Below are 15,577 nucleotides of genomic sequence, written 5' to 3'. Positions count from 1 at the left end.
TTATTATATAATCAATTGCAGTTAAACATTTCTACACAACAATGATATTTGTATAGATTATCAGAAAATAGTGGAAAAAAGAACCAAGACTAAAAAATTAATCTAATACAATTCAAAAAAATATTTAATCAATTTCATTATAACAAATTTCTTTCAAACAATTATAAAAATTTAAAATAAACTGAGACAAAATCCATAAATAACTTCAAAGTAAGGGCAAGACATTCAAATTGAAACGAAATTATTTGTTTAATTTTTTTATTTTAAGCATGGACACTGGCACTTTTCCCTTTGTTCTCGAAAGGATTTAGAGAGAGAATTATATAAAATAACAACATATTGAACCAAACAGAGAATAGAACACATTTCCTTTCCAAATTATGTCATGTCACTTAACCCCATTCTGTGTGGCTCCAACATGCATTCAAGTAATGGCAACATATTATTTTTAGTCTCGGTAATAAAACAGTGCATTTAACGTAATCAACGAACATAAAATGATAGGCTATGACAAAATAATATTCAACCATAAAGAGAACCAAACAAAAAAGACAAAGAAAGCGAAGGCAGATTTAAGCAATGTAAAAGTACCTGGAAAAATCTTCTGAAGATAGAAAAGAATAGAAATTCCATCTTCATTTTCAACCCGCAAGTCAGAAGAACTATAAAGTACAGTCTCACTGTAGTATGGGGTGAAGACACTATTCGCACCAAAAAATAAAAACAAAAAGAGAGAGAGAGAGAGAATAATTATAAGAACAATTACACTAATATTTTAAAAACTATAAAAAAATCACCTCCTTGGACAAGTTAATTAGAATGTACCAGAATGGCGCCATTTCAGCAACTGGCTTTGCTGGAGGCATGTCCATAAATAATGAGTTTGTGAAGAACTCCAATCGTCTTCTTGCTTCAAGATTCTTTGGTATATTAGCTGCCGAGTCCTTTACAGTAAGAAGCAGCTGCAACCGTTTCACCTGCTCCTTCTGAAATAGGGGGGGGGGGGGGGGTGGAATGAATAAAATGGCTCTAGTAATGAACAACACAAAAACGAAGACAAAACTCTCAGAGGTTCTTACAATTTCAGGATCCTTGGGCCATTCTATCCTAGAAAATAGCCGCCCCTCATTTCTTGCCCTTAACAATATATTCCACGTATCCAGCTGCTCCCTAGGGATTAAAGTATATTTATTGCCCATGAAAATTCATAGTGAACAAGACAACCAATTCTTACATAACATTTCAAGCAATAATGTCAGGTAAATTGTATACCTTAAGTCAGATGACAGCAGATCATGCGTAACAACCTCATATAGATCAAATAACGCGTTTGCAGCACCCTTTGCAAGTGCATCAGTTTCATTCCGTACCTGAAAAATTATTTGTTGCCAAAAATAATAAAAACCACGAGAATAAACAGTGAAATAGAAAAGTGATATTGGATTCTAAACTTAGATGAATTATATCTAATGTAGTAATTTCACAATTGCTTAAAGCAGTAAAAGTAAATCATCAAACATAGAAGTAGAAAATTTTAACAGGGACATAGTAAATCAAGAAAGGTGTTCTTTCCCAACAACTAACAATATAATATTATATAAGAAATTCTTCAACGTCCTTTTATGATTTTATCTTCAGCAATTGCAAGACAGAATGGGGATTAAAGCATAAGGTTGCTCCATTGTTTAAATAATAGAACAAACGATAATTTACGTTTCTTAAAAACAGGTCCTAGATAATTTTTGCTCCAACATGCTATTGGTCTAGGTTTACATCAAATAAAAAAGGTAAACCCAATGCATGGGGCTCCCACCATTGCAGTGTCTGGGGTAGGTTAGATGAACACAGATCTCTGCAGGCTGTTTCCTTTTTTCAAATCCATGACATCCAGGTCAAAATGGAGCAACCCAAGGCTCGCCCTCGTTTACATCATATAAATTGACCTTAAAAATATATTTAAAAAAATAACAGATATTGTTTTCCTAGTTATAGTTCTGGATAAGCCAGAACAACCGTATTTCTTTTCAATTTTTTATTCCGGATTACTATATTTTTTTGATAAGTATTCCGGATTACTATATGAAGATTATATAACAAACCAAATATAAGAGTAGAGAGAGAAAGACTAGAAACAATCATTTGCTATGTGAATGACAAAAAATGGATACTAATAAAGGGAATTGGATATGGATGGAATAAGATGAAATAGAGTTACTTTGTCGTTCCATATGAAATAAGGCAAGGAGGGAGACATTATGAAGAAGTTTTGGGAGTTACAAAGGAAGCCTCAAGCTTCTATTGATCATGGGCTGAAATATAATATCCTGATGTTCTTCAGTAACATATCAGAAGAAAAGTAGTCCTATTCATAAAAAATGTCCAACAATTTTGATAGCAAAAATGTCCACACCAGATAGAAGGAGGTAGTAGCAGTTTCTATTTACAAAGGATGCAAACAGTGTATAAAATCAGGACAACAACCAAAACTAGGGAAAAAAAAATCAAGACAACTAAATCACAAAACAGAAAGCATCTAGGACTGAAATGAAATATCCAAAGTCCACCTTGTGTTGTACCATGAAAATGTAATACAATTAGGTCTAATGGTACGGAAATAATATATAAAGAAGCTTCATATAAACTTATCAATATATATATATATATATATATATAAACAAGCTTCATATACAAAGAGAAATCCTGCTTATAATGCAATACCAGAGGGGAATTGGCTTAGATTACCATTCACAGGAAAATGATATTGGGATGATATGAGAAAAAATGGGATTCTGAAAATTAAACTTGCACAAAGTACAGCATTCCAACTACAAAAAGTTCATGACAAAGTTGGCCAATTCTATTGAATTCCAGGCAGGTGAATAACTGTCAGTATAATGGAACAAGCTGAAAAAGTCTAGAATTTGAGAATCACATTACAAAAACAAATGATGAAGGTGGTAAACTAGAGACTAGAGATACAATATAGAAAAGCTCAAACGAAGCAGTAACTCCATGTCTTTTTTGCACAACCAACTCTCACGATCTGTTTTTTATAGCGAAATCTAAAATTTAAAAGGAAAAACAGTGCAGGATATAGGACAAAATCAGACACACTAAAACCTGCAATCCATCGTTATGAATTAGCAACAGATGTTGCATAATTCAACTAAATTATGCTCATAAAGAACAGAACAATTACCAAGAGCCCAAGCAAGGCCGTAAATCTTGACAGCACCAGTGGAAGCTTCTTAAGTGATAAGGTTATAACAAGTGAACCCTCCAATATACTAGTGTTGATCTCACGAAAGATCCTTTCAACCCTGTAAAAAAAAATGGTTGTGTTTGAAAAAGACAAAAAGAAAATCACGACACTACTCAATTAAAAAAATCCTTGGTCCAACTACTTGCCATCAGCTAAATAAATTGTGTTAACAAAGATTTCTAACGCGAATACTTTAGTTAAACCAAATGCTATCACATCTTTCCTAACCATCTCAAGTCGACTTACTCCTCCCATTCTACTACCTTACCCTAAATTCACACCTCGTTCCTCCTCACTTGTAATTATCTGTCCTTGCTGCTTGTGACTAAACCGTCTTACTTGGTTATTCTTCATTTTAAATTTATTTGGCACCACATCCACTGTCTTACAAATGCATTTATCTCTAATTTCCGTTGTCTTACATGTGGACTCTTCTAAACGCATTAAGCCCCAATCTCAGATATGCAACATCTTGGAATGTGTGACATGTTTGATTGAACATATTCCTAATGTTGGAATATTTGAATACTCAGAGGTAATTAGCATTTGGGGGTATCTTTCAATTGCTGCATATTCAATAATATAAATTGATGGGGTGTAGAGATTCTAGTATTATTTTTGAACCACTTCTCCCACGTCTCTTTCTTTCACCCTCTCTCTGGCCTAACCACAATATTGACTTCCATCTTAGTATTAAAGTATTTAATAAACATGCCACGGTATCACTCAGAACCACATAAGAATAAAGTAAAGGTGTGCTCATGACAGCGTCAATATAATGGCACCAGCATTGGTACGGCCAATTTTCGCTACTTTAAGGTGTTTTGGAAGTTTGAAGTATTTTGGGGAAAAAGACTGCATTTTGCAATTTGTTTTTTGGTTGTGCTTGGGTTCGGTCTTCTTGCAATATTTAGCGCTATGGGGTGCGCGTAGGTGATATTTGTCTTTTGGAGCATTCTTCCAACTTGATTGCATTACAAAGGTTTTCCCTTGGGCTTCTTGGATATTACCCTTTTCAACTTAGACTAGCTTTGGTATGAGAGAAGAAAGGGGGATGGAGGGAAGAATGGATGGATGGAACAGGCATCAACTGTTTAGTATGGGAGTGAGGAAGAGAGGATGGATGATAGAATGGATGACGCAACCTTCAGGCCCACAATTTTGATTTCATCATAATTGGGAACGAAGAAGGGAGAGAAAACAAGGGTATATGTTGCATGTTAATGAAAAGATTTAATCACCATCATCCACACCCTTCCATCTAGTTTTTCCGCCCCTCCACCAAAACTGAGTATCAAAGTTCTGTAATACTTCATTTAGTATCTTGCTCTTAAATTCCATTTTATTCCTTTTAGTTGCATCAACTAGATTTTCGATATTTAATTGTCCTTTAAATATGCATCTAAAACCACCAATCAATGTTGTCAGGTCAAGCTTTCACATGAAATAGAGGACAAACACAATCCAACTTCTATTTGATAAACTTTTAAATGTTATTGAATATTTATCTCATTTTCCAACATAATTCATTTCTCCTAATCTTTGGAAACTATGCACCATCTCATACCATACATGTTCACCATTAGTTTTATCTTATTTTACATCAATTAAGTTAAAAATAATATAAGAATAAAAACAAGTTCCGCTTCTACAGTGTAATGAAACTCGTACCAAAGTCTGCCAACATCATCAACCAGGGAATGTAAAATTTTTTCCACACTGTAGTAGCACTCCTGAACAGCATATGCCATATAATCATCACTGCAAATTCTATTCCAAAGATCTTCTTGTGTATCTTTGCAATCCAAAGCTAAATCAATCGCCAACAAGATCTGTAAAACTAATAAAGTCTCAACATGGAAAGAACAAAAGACTAATACAAGATTCTGCAGGTAATCAGGTAAAAGGAGTAAAGTATTAGCAGGTTGCACCTTACTACTCAAAAGAAACAAAGGCCACTGAACTAATCTCAGACTTCCAGTGTTACTAGGCATAGAAAGCAAGTCCATCTCCCTGGAAAAATAAAATCCAGCCCGATATTGACAAATTTAACTACAGAACAGAAGTTGAAAGAAACAAAATAAGATGTGAAGGAAAATGTTCAAACAATAGCATCTTCAGAAATTTACCGATTACTTATGTAATCTTCTTCACGCAAACTTTTGATGATCTCATTCCAAAATGGGGAAAACATGGCCGCACATGTCTTGTTGGTCTCTTGAGAATCCGGCTATCCAAATACATAAATTTAGAAATGATTGAAAAAAGAATGACAGATGCATTTCAAGAAAACGACAAAAATCAACAGAACATTCTTTAGAAAATCAACATAACGCAACCAAAAAAAATAAAAATTTAAACATTGTAAAAAAAACCAATAGATCCAAAATCAACAAAAGAAACTACTAAAAAGAGTTGCATAACTTTGACTTCCGATGAAATACAGAAACTAATTTAAATGATTCACAATTTCATTCTTCACATAACTTTTCCAAAATCAACAAAAAAACCTACTTAAAACAATTGTGTAACTTTAATTTCTGATGAGTTGGATAAATTGATTTAAATAATAAGTAGATAACACAATTTACAATGCAATAAATTAAGCAAACATTACAATGACAAAAATAGCAGGAAAGAAAAAATAACCAAAAATATCAAATGAAATAATCTATCAGATGGTCGTTGAAATAACTTAATAGACACCTGAGAGGCAAAAAATAAAAAATAAAAAGTATCACCAACCTCAGTTGACTGTCTGTTGAAAGGGATCCTGTAGGAGCAAAGTAACATAGATGTCATCAAAATAATATAATAGAAGAAGAACAATAAGAGGAAGCAATACAATTTTGTGATGCAAAAATTAATTCCAATTTAACAAAATAATATAATAGAAGATGAAGAATAAGAAGCAGCAATACAATTTAACAATGGTAAATAACTAATATATATACGCATATAAGGCAAACCTATATAAGATTACCAGATAACAAACTCAAATTCTAAAAAATATTAAAAACAGATTAATGCCACAGTACTTACATATTAGATAAACAATCTAAACCATATGCATATCAACAAGTCTTAAAGGCCCCAATTTTACTCTCTAATCAATGTTTCATGATAGTTTATTAATTGTTTTGATTAATTGGCAGGAACAACGTTTGAGTAGACTTATTCTTTTATGTAATCCCAGTATGAGAAGATCTAAAAATGAATTTTCCAAGCACATGGAAAGAAAAAAAGACAAAAACATACACAATATTCATATGTACGATATTTATGTTCATAATGATGTCATCCTTGCCTTTGGTACTCCAGAAAAACGAATCTTGATTGAACCTATATTTGCTTAATGTATTCTGATCCAACGTAGACTCGATATGAATTAATGAATTGACTTTACTACACTGGTGCAAAAATTGGAATGAAAGAAAAAAGAAGAATTGAGGTACAGACTTAGTGCATGTCACACCACAGACAAGCTAAAATCCTTGTAAGAGCTTGAACAGTCTCGAAGACTGTTTTCATATCATTGACCACTGGAAACTGGCTCACATGCTAATCCAAATAAATATATTAATTAATTACAATAAAATGGAAAATAAATACCCTACTCCAGCATTCAACTTATAAACCTAAAATTTTTACATCAAGAGAACTTCATCATAAACAAAATTTCACTAGTATTTTTCTAGCCATCACAAATCCAATGTCTAGTGTCATAGAAAAGCCGTGAAGATTAACAGCCTCAACAATGGTAATAATTTCAATTATTCTCTCAATTAAAAGACTATCAATTTATCTGTTCTATTGAGTTCCTAACTGCTCCTTAAATGGGACAACAAACCATCAAGTACAATATCATAGACCAATATAACATGATGAAGCCAAAGGTCAAGTGTACCAAATTTAATCCCATTGTGCTTTAAAATCAGATTGTTTAGATACCAGAAAACTATAAGCATAAAAGCTCAAAAATACATTGAGTGAGATATCATCATCCTAGCCTTAATCCCATATGAATGCAGTCAGCAAAATGAATTCTCTCTCCAATCTTTCATTTCACTTACTATATTTAACTTTAAAAAAGTCATTTCTAATAACCTCAACACACGTTAATTTTGGTTGGCCTCTCCGTCTCTTACCTTCTGTTACAACAAGTCTTGCGTAGTCTAAAAGGTGGTCATGTGGTTCCCTCTTATCTCATCTAACCAGAGCGTCTCTAGGTCCCCGATGTATGTGTCCAAACCATCTAAGTGTACTTTCTCTAATTTTCTAACCTAATTTTTTTGACACTTTCAATAGTGACCCTATCTCTTCTAGCCACTCCACTCATCCATCCAACCATTCTCGTTTCTACTATATGAAGGCGTTGTTCTTGTTTATTTTTTTAGGGCCCAACACTCCGCTCCATACACAGTTGGTCTAATAATGGTCCAATAGAATTTTCCTTTTAGCCTATGTGTTATTCTTTTATCTAATAAAATCCTGTCACCATTTTGTCCAAGCTCCAATTCTGTTAGTTATATCGCCACGTATCTCTCCATCCTTTTGTATCAACGATCCTAGATAATGAAAACTCACTAATGTCTCCACGCGTACAAACTTTAGTTTGTGTATTCATATACATATCTTGGATACTTCTTATGACTTATGAAGGAATTTGTTTTCTTTCTAGGGCCCACCAAATTATATGTCTTGGGACCTATCATATGCTTTTTCTAAGTCTATAAAACCCATATGTAAGTCTTGTTGCCTACTCCAACATTCTTCAACTGATTGTCTAAGTAGGTATATAGCTTCCATTGCTGATCTCCCAGGCATAAATCTGAATTGGTTATTGGATACTGTGAATTCCTTCCTTAATCTTGTTCGATTACCCTTTTCCAGATTTTCATTGTACATTTGTACGACTCATATATTTAGTTCCCCTATAATTACCACAATTTTGTAAATCCTATTAATTTTGGTAGATTGGTACTATTGTGTTTTTTTTTTTTTTTTTTTTTTTTTTTTTTTGATAAATAAAAGAATATTATTAAAAGACGCTCAAGAGGGGAGCGAAACGCAAGGAAATACAAACGAGCACAAAGGACTCAAGCCTTCATAGAGGCCAAAAAATCAACAATTTCCCCCAACGATTTATGATCTCTCCTTGAAACCCAACAAAAAAGGGTTGAAATAATCGAGAATTTAAGCACCGAAATCGACATCGCCTTTCCTTCAAAGTATCTCCTATTCCTTTCAAGCCAAATACACCACCACACACAAAGCGGCGTAGCTCTCCACGCATCCTGACTGAGAGCCCCCAGATGGTAACCTCTCCACATCTCAATCAACTCTCTAGTAGATCCTGGCATAACCCAATAAAACCCAAATAAGCCAAGCATCAAATCCCAACACTCTCTAGCCAAAGAGCAATGAATAAGAAGGTGATCCACAGATTCCTCATCATGAAGACACATATAACAACGATTGACCACCACCTAGCTTCTCCTTCTCAAATTATCCTGGGTTAAGATCCTACCCAGAACCGAAGTCCACACAAAGAAAGCCACTTTGAGAGAAGCCTTAGAACGCCAAACAGACTTCCAAGGAAAACGAACTCCGGGATCAAAAGAGAGGCACTTGAAGAAAGACCTCACCTCAAAACGCCCCTTGGAGTTTGCGACCCAATACCAACAATCCGAATCCTCCACCACAATCCTTTAGCGATATAACAACTCCAAGAGACGAATTACCTCATCAATCTCCCAATCCTGAAAGGCACGCATGAATCGAACATCCCAAATCAGTCTCCCATTATCAAGATGATAACAGTTAACCACCAAGGCCTGCCTATCCGAAGCAATCATGTAAAGCTGAGGAAAGGCAAGAGCAAGAGGAGCATCACCACACCACACATCCTCCCAAAAACAAATCCTCCTCCCATCTCTAAGACAAAACCGAATGTGCTTGGAAAAATCATCCCAACCCTTCCGAATAAATTTCCTAACTCCCACCCCCCGAGGATTTCTAACTTCCAAAGAGCTCCACCCTCCTCTCATCTCTCCAAAACGACAAGCCACAACCCTCCTCCAAAGCCAATGTCTCTCCACACCAAACATCCACAACCGTTTTCCAAGAAGGGCCTTATTAAAGGGCACCAATCTACGAATACCCAGCCCACCATTCCGAATAGGCCTACATACCTGATCCCATCTCGCCAAATGGAACTTAAACTCTTCACCTCTGCCCCCCAACAGAAAATAACGCTGCAACCTCTCAATCCTCTCCGCAACTGAAGATGGAATCTGAAAGAGAGAGATAAAATAAGTGGGAAGGCTAGAGAGGGTACTCTTAATCAGAGTGACCCTGCCGCCCTTGGAAACATACTGCTTCTTCCAACCTGCCAACCTTCTCTCAAATCTATCAACAACTGGATCCCAAATCCCCACACACCTCGAAGGAGCTCCCAGAGGCAAACCTAAGTAAGAAATGGGAAAAGCACCAGTGCGACATCCAAGGATGTCAGCAAAAGTCTCAATCTCAGGAACCTCCCCAACCGGCACCAAAACGCTCTTGCCCACATTCACCTTAAGGCCGGAGACGACTTGGAACCCAATCAAGACACATCTCAGATATCTAATCTGGGACACATTCGCATCACAAAGAACCAGAGTGTCATCAGCAAACATCAAATGAGAGATCTCCAACTGAGAAGCAGCATCCCTGCCTACCCAAAAGCCTCTCACAAGACCCAAATCAGCAACCCTTCGCATCAATCTACTAAGGGCCCCCATCACAAGCAAGAACAAGAAGGGGGAGAGAGGATCCCCCTGTCTCAAGCCCCTTGAGCTAGAGAAAAAACCGGTAGGAGCACCATTAACAAGGACCGAAAAGCGAGCACTAGAAATACAAAACTGAATCCATCTCCTCCACCTATCACCGAACCCCATCCTCTCCATCAAGTACAGAAGAAAACTCCAACTCACATGGTCATGCGCTTTCTCAATGTCCAACTTACAAAGAACACCCGGGACCCCACTACACAATCTGTAGTCCACACACTCACTAGCAATAAGGACTGAATCCAAAATCTGACGGCCTCCTACAAAAGCATTTTGAGAGTCCGAAATGATACCATCCAAAACTTTCCTCAATCTAGAAGCGAGCACTTTGGCAATCAACTTGTAGATACAACCCACCAAACTAATAGGGCGAAAATCCCTCACATCCAATGCCCCCCCCCCCCCCCCCCCCCCCCCCCCCCCCCCCCCCCTTCTCTCTCCTTTTTCGGAATGAGAGCAATGAACGTGGCATTCAAGCTTTTCTCAAAAAATCCCCGAGAATGGAAAGCATGGAAAGTGCCCATCACCTCTCCTTTAACCACCTCCCAGCAATCAAGAAGAAACCTCATGGTGAAACCATCTGGACCTGGGGCCTTATCCCCATTGCAGCTCTTCAAAGCAATCAGCACTTCCTCCTCAGAAAAAGGCACCTCCAAACCCAAGCACTCCTCCTCAGAAATAGAGGCAAACTGCAACCCTTCAAGCAAAGGTCTCCACTCAACAGTCTCAAAGAACAACTTCTCAAAGAACTCTGAAATTCCTTTGCAGATGTCCTCCTCCTTACAAAGAGTAACCCCCTCAACCCGAATCCTCCCTATGTGATTTCCTCTTCTATGAGCATTGGCCAATCTGTGGAAAAATTTCGTGTTTCTATCCCCTTCCTTGAGCCATAAGGCTCGAGATTTTTGCCTCCGCGAGATCTCCTCCATGGTAGCAATCTCAGAAAACTCGGCCTTGCACTCTACCCTCCTAAGCTTTAAAGCTTCCACCAAATCCCCTTGACCCTCCATGCGGTCAATAGCCGCAATCTCCGTAAGAACCCAATTTTTTCTCCATTCCAGATTCCCAAAGACCTCTTTATTCCAAGTCTTAAGATTCTCCTTTAAAAGACGCAATTTGCCTCCAAGCAGATGACTAGGGGTACCCACCACACCATACCCCTCCCACCAAAGACGAACCCGCTCAAGAAAGCCCTCAGCCCACAACCACATATTCTCAAATCTGAAAGGAGATCGTCTACTACACAACCCGCCACAATCCAACAACAACGGAACATGGTCAGAGATAGGACGAGGCAGCGATGCTTGAACAACTTCCGAGAACCTCTCCTCCCACTCCCCCGACACAAGGAATCTGTCAATCCGGGAAAGGGTAGGAGGGGTACGGCCACTGGACCAAGTAAACGGCCTTCCAACCAAAGGCAAATCAACCAAACCGAATTCATCAATAAACTCCAAGAAAGCCACCATATCAGACGTCCACCTACCACCCGATGACCTCTCAAAAGGAGAGCGAACCACATTGAAGTCCCCACCAATACACCAAGGCAAACACCATCGACTTCTAATCTCCCCCAACTCCTCCCAAAGCAAGTGGTGCACGCCATCCTCCAAAGGACCATAAACACCCGAAAAGACCCAATTAAAACCATCCTCAACCAAAGCAAGAACACAAGAAACAGAGAAGCGCCCCACCTGAGCCTCCACTTTAGACACCTCTCTGTTATCCCACATGATCAAGATGCCCCCCGAGGAACCAATAGCATCCAAAGCAATCCACTCCACAAATCTCCCACCCCAAAGACTCCTCACAATCCTATCAGACATCAAAGAAAGTTTGGTCTCTTGGAGACATACCACATGACCCCGACCTTTACGAATAACCGACTTCACCACTTTCCTCCTAACCGGATCATTGAGACCCGAACATTCCATGAAAGAATTTGTAACTTCATAGGGAAACACTTTAGAAAGCAAACCCTCCCTTCCCTCCACCACCTCTCCCTCCTAATCTGGACCCCCTATTTCTCCTTTCATACGTGATAAAATCATTGGGGCTTTGCATCACTGTCTCCCCTCTCTCCTCCTGCAACCTTATCTTACCACCTGCTTTTTCCTGAAAATGAGATTTGAGGACATCATTAAACAAACACAATGCCTCATCCACTCTACCCTCAAAAGAAACCCCCAACAAAGGACCCACTTCCAATCCCTTCTCCCTTACCCACTCCTCCTCAAGATCATTCACTCCGACAACATTCGAGTTGCTAACCCAATTACCCCCAGGCGGAACAACAGCCAAAGGAACAGCCAAATTCACTGCTTGTTCCAAGTCTTCCCATGGAATCATGCCCGAGTCACCATCCAAAGAAGAACCTGCAGCTCCCTCCCAATCATCAAGAACAGAAGAGGAATGCGAGCAAAACTGTGAAACAGGCTCCTCCTCTGTCAAAACTCCTCCTTAATCACCAAGAAAGCCTTTCGACGCCAAATGGTCCCGTATCTCCTTCAACAGAAAGGCAGCCGTATCATCATCAAGCTTCACCTTCACATCCCAACCAACACAAACTGTAACTCCCCGCACGAAACCTTCACCTCGCCGAGAGAAACCAAGTCTAAACCCAGAATCACCATCCTGTCTGTCCACAAGAACGGAGTCCCTCTCACCCTCCGATTCTTTAGAGAACGAAGCAGAAGCTGTCCCACCCTTCACCCGTTCCAAAGACATTGTCGACTCCCCCAAAAAAGGAGAAGAAGAAGAAGAGAAACACGGTTTAATAGGAGAAGAACCAGAAGGAACTGAAAACATACCCGATTCAAAACCGGATTGCGAAGATACCACCCATTTTTGCTTATCCTTTCGTGACCATTTCTTACGAAAAGCGGGAAGGATCACCTTTTTCTGCGGCAACCGACGTCTCAGGACCGGAACCTTCACTCGCCAATCAACATTCGTTCTCGTTTTCATCGACCCAGCAACACAAGGAGCTCTATCATCTCGCAAGGAGGGCAAGGGCTCAAACCTGTTAGACACCGGCCCAGATCCACAACTCGGCCCACCTTTTAATCCCGCAGACCCGTCAACATTAACTTCTTTAGAAGACTGGACGCTCGCACAGCACAAGGAACTTGCACATCACATTCAGATCCCAAAGAAACAGAACTAGGTCTCTTAGAAACTGAAATAGGCCTTTCAGGCCCAACAAGCGGCCCAACAAACTTAGGCCCACCATTGCAAGAGGTAGTAGCCTCGACACCAAGCCTTCCAACAGGCCCAACTGAATGGGAAGCCAAATCTGAAGTGAAATTTGAATTGACCATGGGGACAGCTGGTCTCCATTGGGAACGGACAAATCCTAAGCGCCAACCACGTGGACGCTCTGAAAACCTCTCTCCCCCACGCGCCTGATATGCGGGGAAACCACCTCTTCGTCTTGATTGATCCCGTTGCTGCACAAAAGTCCGATGACCAAATCCGGCGAAACCTCCGCCCCACTACATCATTCGAAGCCCACCATTCCGATGGCGATTCTGCAAAAAAGGAAGCCCTTCCTTCCGCTTCTGATTGAAGATCCGTTTAAAGCACTCCGAATTACGAATCCAAAGTGTATCCCTCCATTCTTTCCATACCTGGAATTCTGCCATTCCTTTTTTCCCCATGGATTCCCACCGCAGCCATTCTTTCTCCTTAAGCAAGTGCGAACCATCACCCCCTTCCAAGCTATCTGTCGTTGGAATAAGCTCAGGAGGCTTCTCCTCCCAAATAAACACCTTATAGCAAAACTGATCATCGTGAATGAACACAAACGGAGGGCAAACCCGACCATCAGCGAGTGTAATACGGACTCTTTCAGCGTCCAAAGCTTCATCAGCTTCCACCCAAATAAACCCACCACAAAGATCACCAACTGTCACGAACAAAGCATGACACCAGAGATGGAGAGGAAGACCATACAGCGTCACCTTCTTCAGCCCCTTCTCTTTCAACACTTCCGAGCACCCAACCCTAAAGCTCCAAGCCTCCAAACAAAGAGATGCCGTACCCCAGTCACGGCGACCCCCTTTAAGAACAGGAGAGGCTTCCGTCGATGAGGGAAACAGGAAAAGCAACAAAGAATCCGGCAGAGTTGAGACCGTCACTCCTACGGAGATCTTCCAAGTACGCTCGGCCCAAGCTGCAATCTGAGCCCCGTCACCTACTTCCTTATCAAATTTCCCAACCAGACACGATCGAAGATCTTCTCTTCTTCTTCGTACCGAATCATCATCCAGGAAAATCGATGGGCCTCTATACAGATTTGCAGATCTAGCAGATCCACCTTGGAACAACCGAGGCTATCTAGCTACCTCCAAGAAAGATCGCATGACAAAGAACAAAAAACCAAACCAAACTTGATTTTTACCTATTAATTGTTTTATGCTTTGTTCGGTAGGAAAGAAAAATTTTGGCTGGAAGGTAGAGAAGAAGCAATGGATGAGACATCCTTAGAGAAGAGATTCTATTATTTCCTCTTTTTGTTCAGTTGGATGGAAGAGAAGAGAACAAACTGACAACTTACAGTATTTGTTAAGAGAGGATGGAAGAGAGAGTGTTAAATTATTTTTACCATTATACCGTCATGTAATTTAAGAAGCATAATATTGTAATTTAAAACTTTTATAATAGCCCCACTTGTCTTCCCACCTCTCTTCTGTCCATATTTGGAGGGATGAAAATTTGTGGACGAGGAAGAAAGGCTAATCCATCATATTATCCTCTCTCTCTTGCCTGCTCTCTACTGAACGAAAAAATGCTTGTTCCTTCCTTCGTATCCTCCCTCCATGCCTCTTCCTTCCTTACTACCGAATGAAGCATTAGGATGTCGTTTAACAACTTTGTTAGCCATTCAATTCCTACTTTTCCTAACGTACACCAAGCTACTATGGTACTTTCTCCACTAATTTGGCATCATGCCTTGTTTTAGTGTGTTCTCTACCTCCTCGTTGGAGATTTTATTCATCACTCCTATGTTGAAGTCATTTCTTTCCACCTCTTCTATAGGGTACTCCTCATTTAATAAGAGTAGAAAACAATCTTTCCATCCATTTAATATATCAATTTCAAGATTAATATTTTGTTATCTATGTTCTAAATACATCTAATTTGATTTAGTTCTTTAGTTGACCTATCTCGATTCTTTGCTAGTTTATAAATATTTTCCCCCCTTTGTTGTGCCTAGTTTTTCATACAACTCATTTAGTGACCTAAACATAGCTTGGCTTACTACCTACTTTTTTCTTTTTTTTTTGATAAGTAAAGATTGTATAATGAAGCATTCAAAAGGGGAACCCATCCCTCAGAAAATACACAAGGCCTAAAAGGGCCGCTAAACTCTCAGAGAGTCCAAAAAATTAACTATCTCCTCCATGGATTTACAATATCTCCCTATAACCCAACAAAGAAGAGTGCTAATAATAGAAATTTTGAACTCCCCCGTAGGAGT

General features: G+C 39.1%; 1 protein-coding gene across 2 annotated transcripts in view; it reads right to left on the bottom strand.

The window, feature by feature from the left end:
• The window catches only part of LOC132286344 (callose synthase 10), a 110,841-nt gene that overhangs the window by 27,773 nt on the left and 67,491 nt on the right, over positions 1–15,577 (bottom strand). For both annotated transcript variants that reach the window (XM_059788667.1, XM_059788666.1), the window contains exons 23-31: positions 6,008–6,035; positions 5,392–5,492; positions 5,194–5,275; positions 4,934–5,094; positions 3,200–3,320; positions 1,273–1,370; positions 1,080–1,170; positions 826–986; positions 592–701 (exon numbers count right to left, since the gene is read on the bottom strand). In XM_059788667.1, coding sequence (XP_059644650.1) covers positions 592–701; positions 826–986; positions 1,080–1,170; positions 1,273–1,370; positions 3,200–3,320; positions 4,934–5,094; positions 5,194–5,275; positions 5,392–5,492; positions 6,008–6,035 — 953 coding nt within the window. The remainder of the gene's footprint in view (positions 1–591; positions 702–825; positions 987–1,079; positions 1,171–1,272; positions 1,371–3,199; positions 3,321–4,933; positions 5,095–5,193; positions 5,276–5,391; positions 5,493–6,007; positions 6,036–15,577) is intronic.

The sequence above is a fragment of the Cornus florida genome, unplaced genomic scaffold (assembly GCF_030987335.1).
Source record: "Cornus florida cultivar Cherokee Brave unplaced genomic scaffold, ASM3098733v1 CherokeeBrave_3.0.0_Hap2_Chr11, whole genome shotgun sequence".
NCBI lineage: Eukaryota > Viridiplantae > Streptophyta > Magnoliopsida > Cornales > Cornaceae > Cornus > Cornus florida.
Note: the sequence above shows the minus strand (reverse complement) of the source record. Positions and strands in the feature narration are given on the sequence as shown.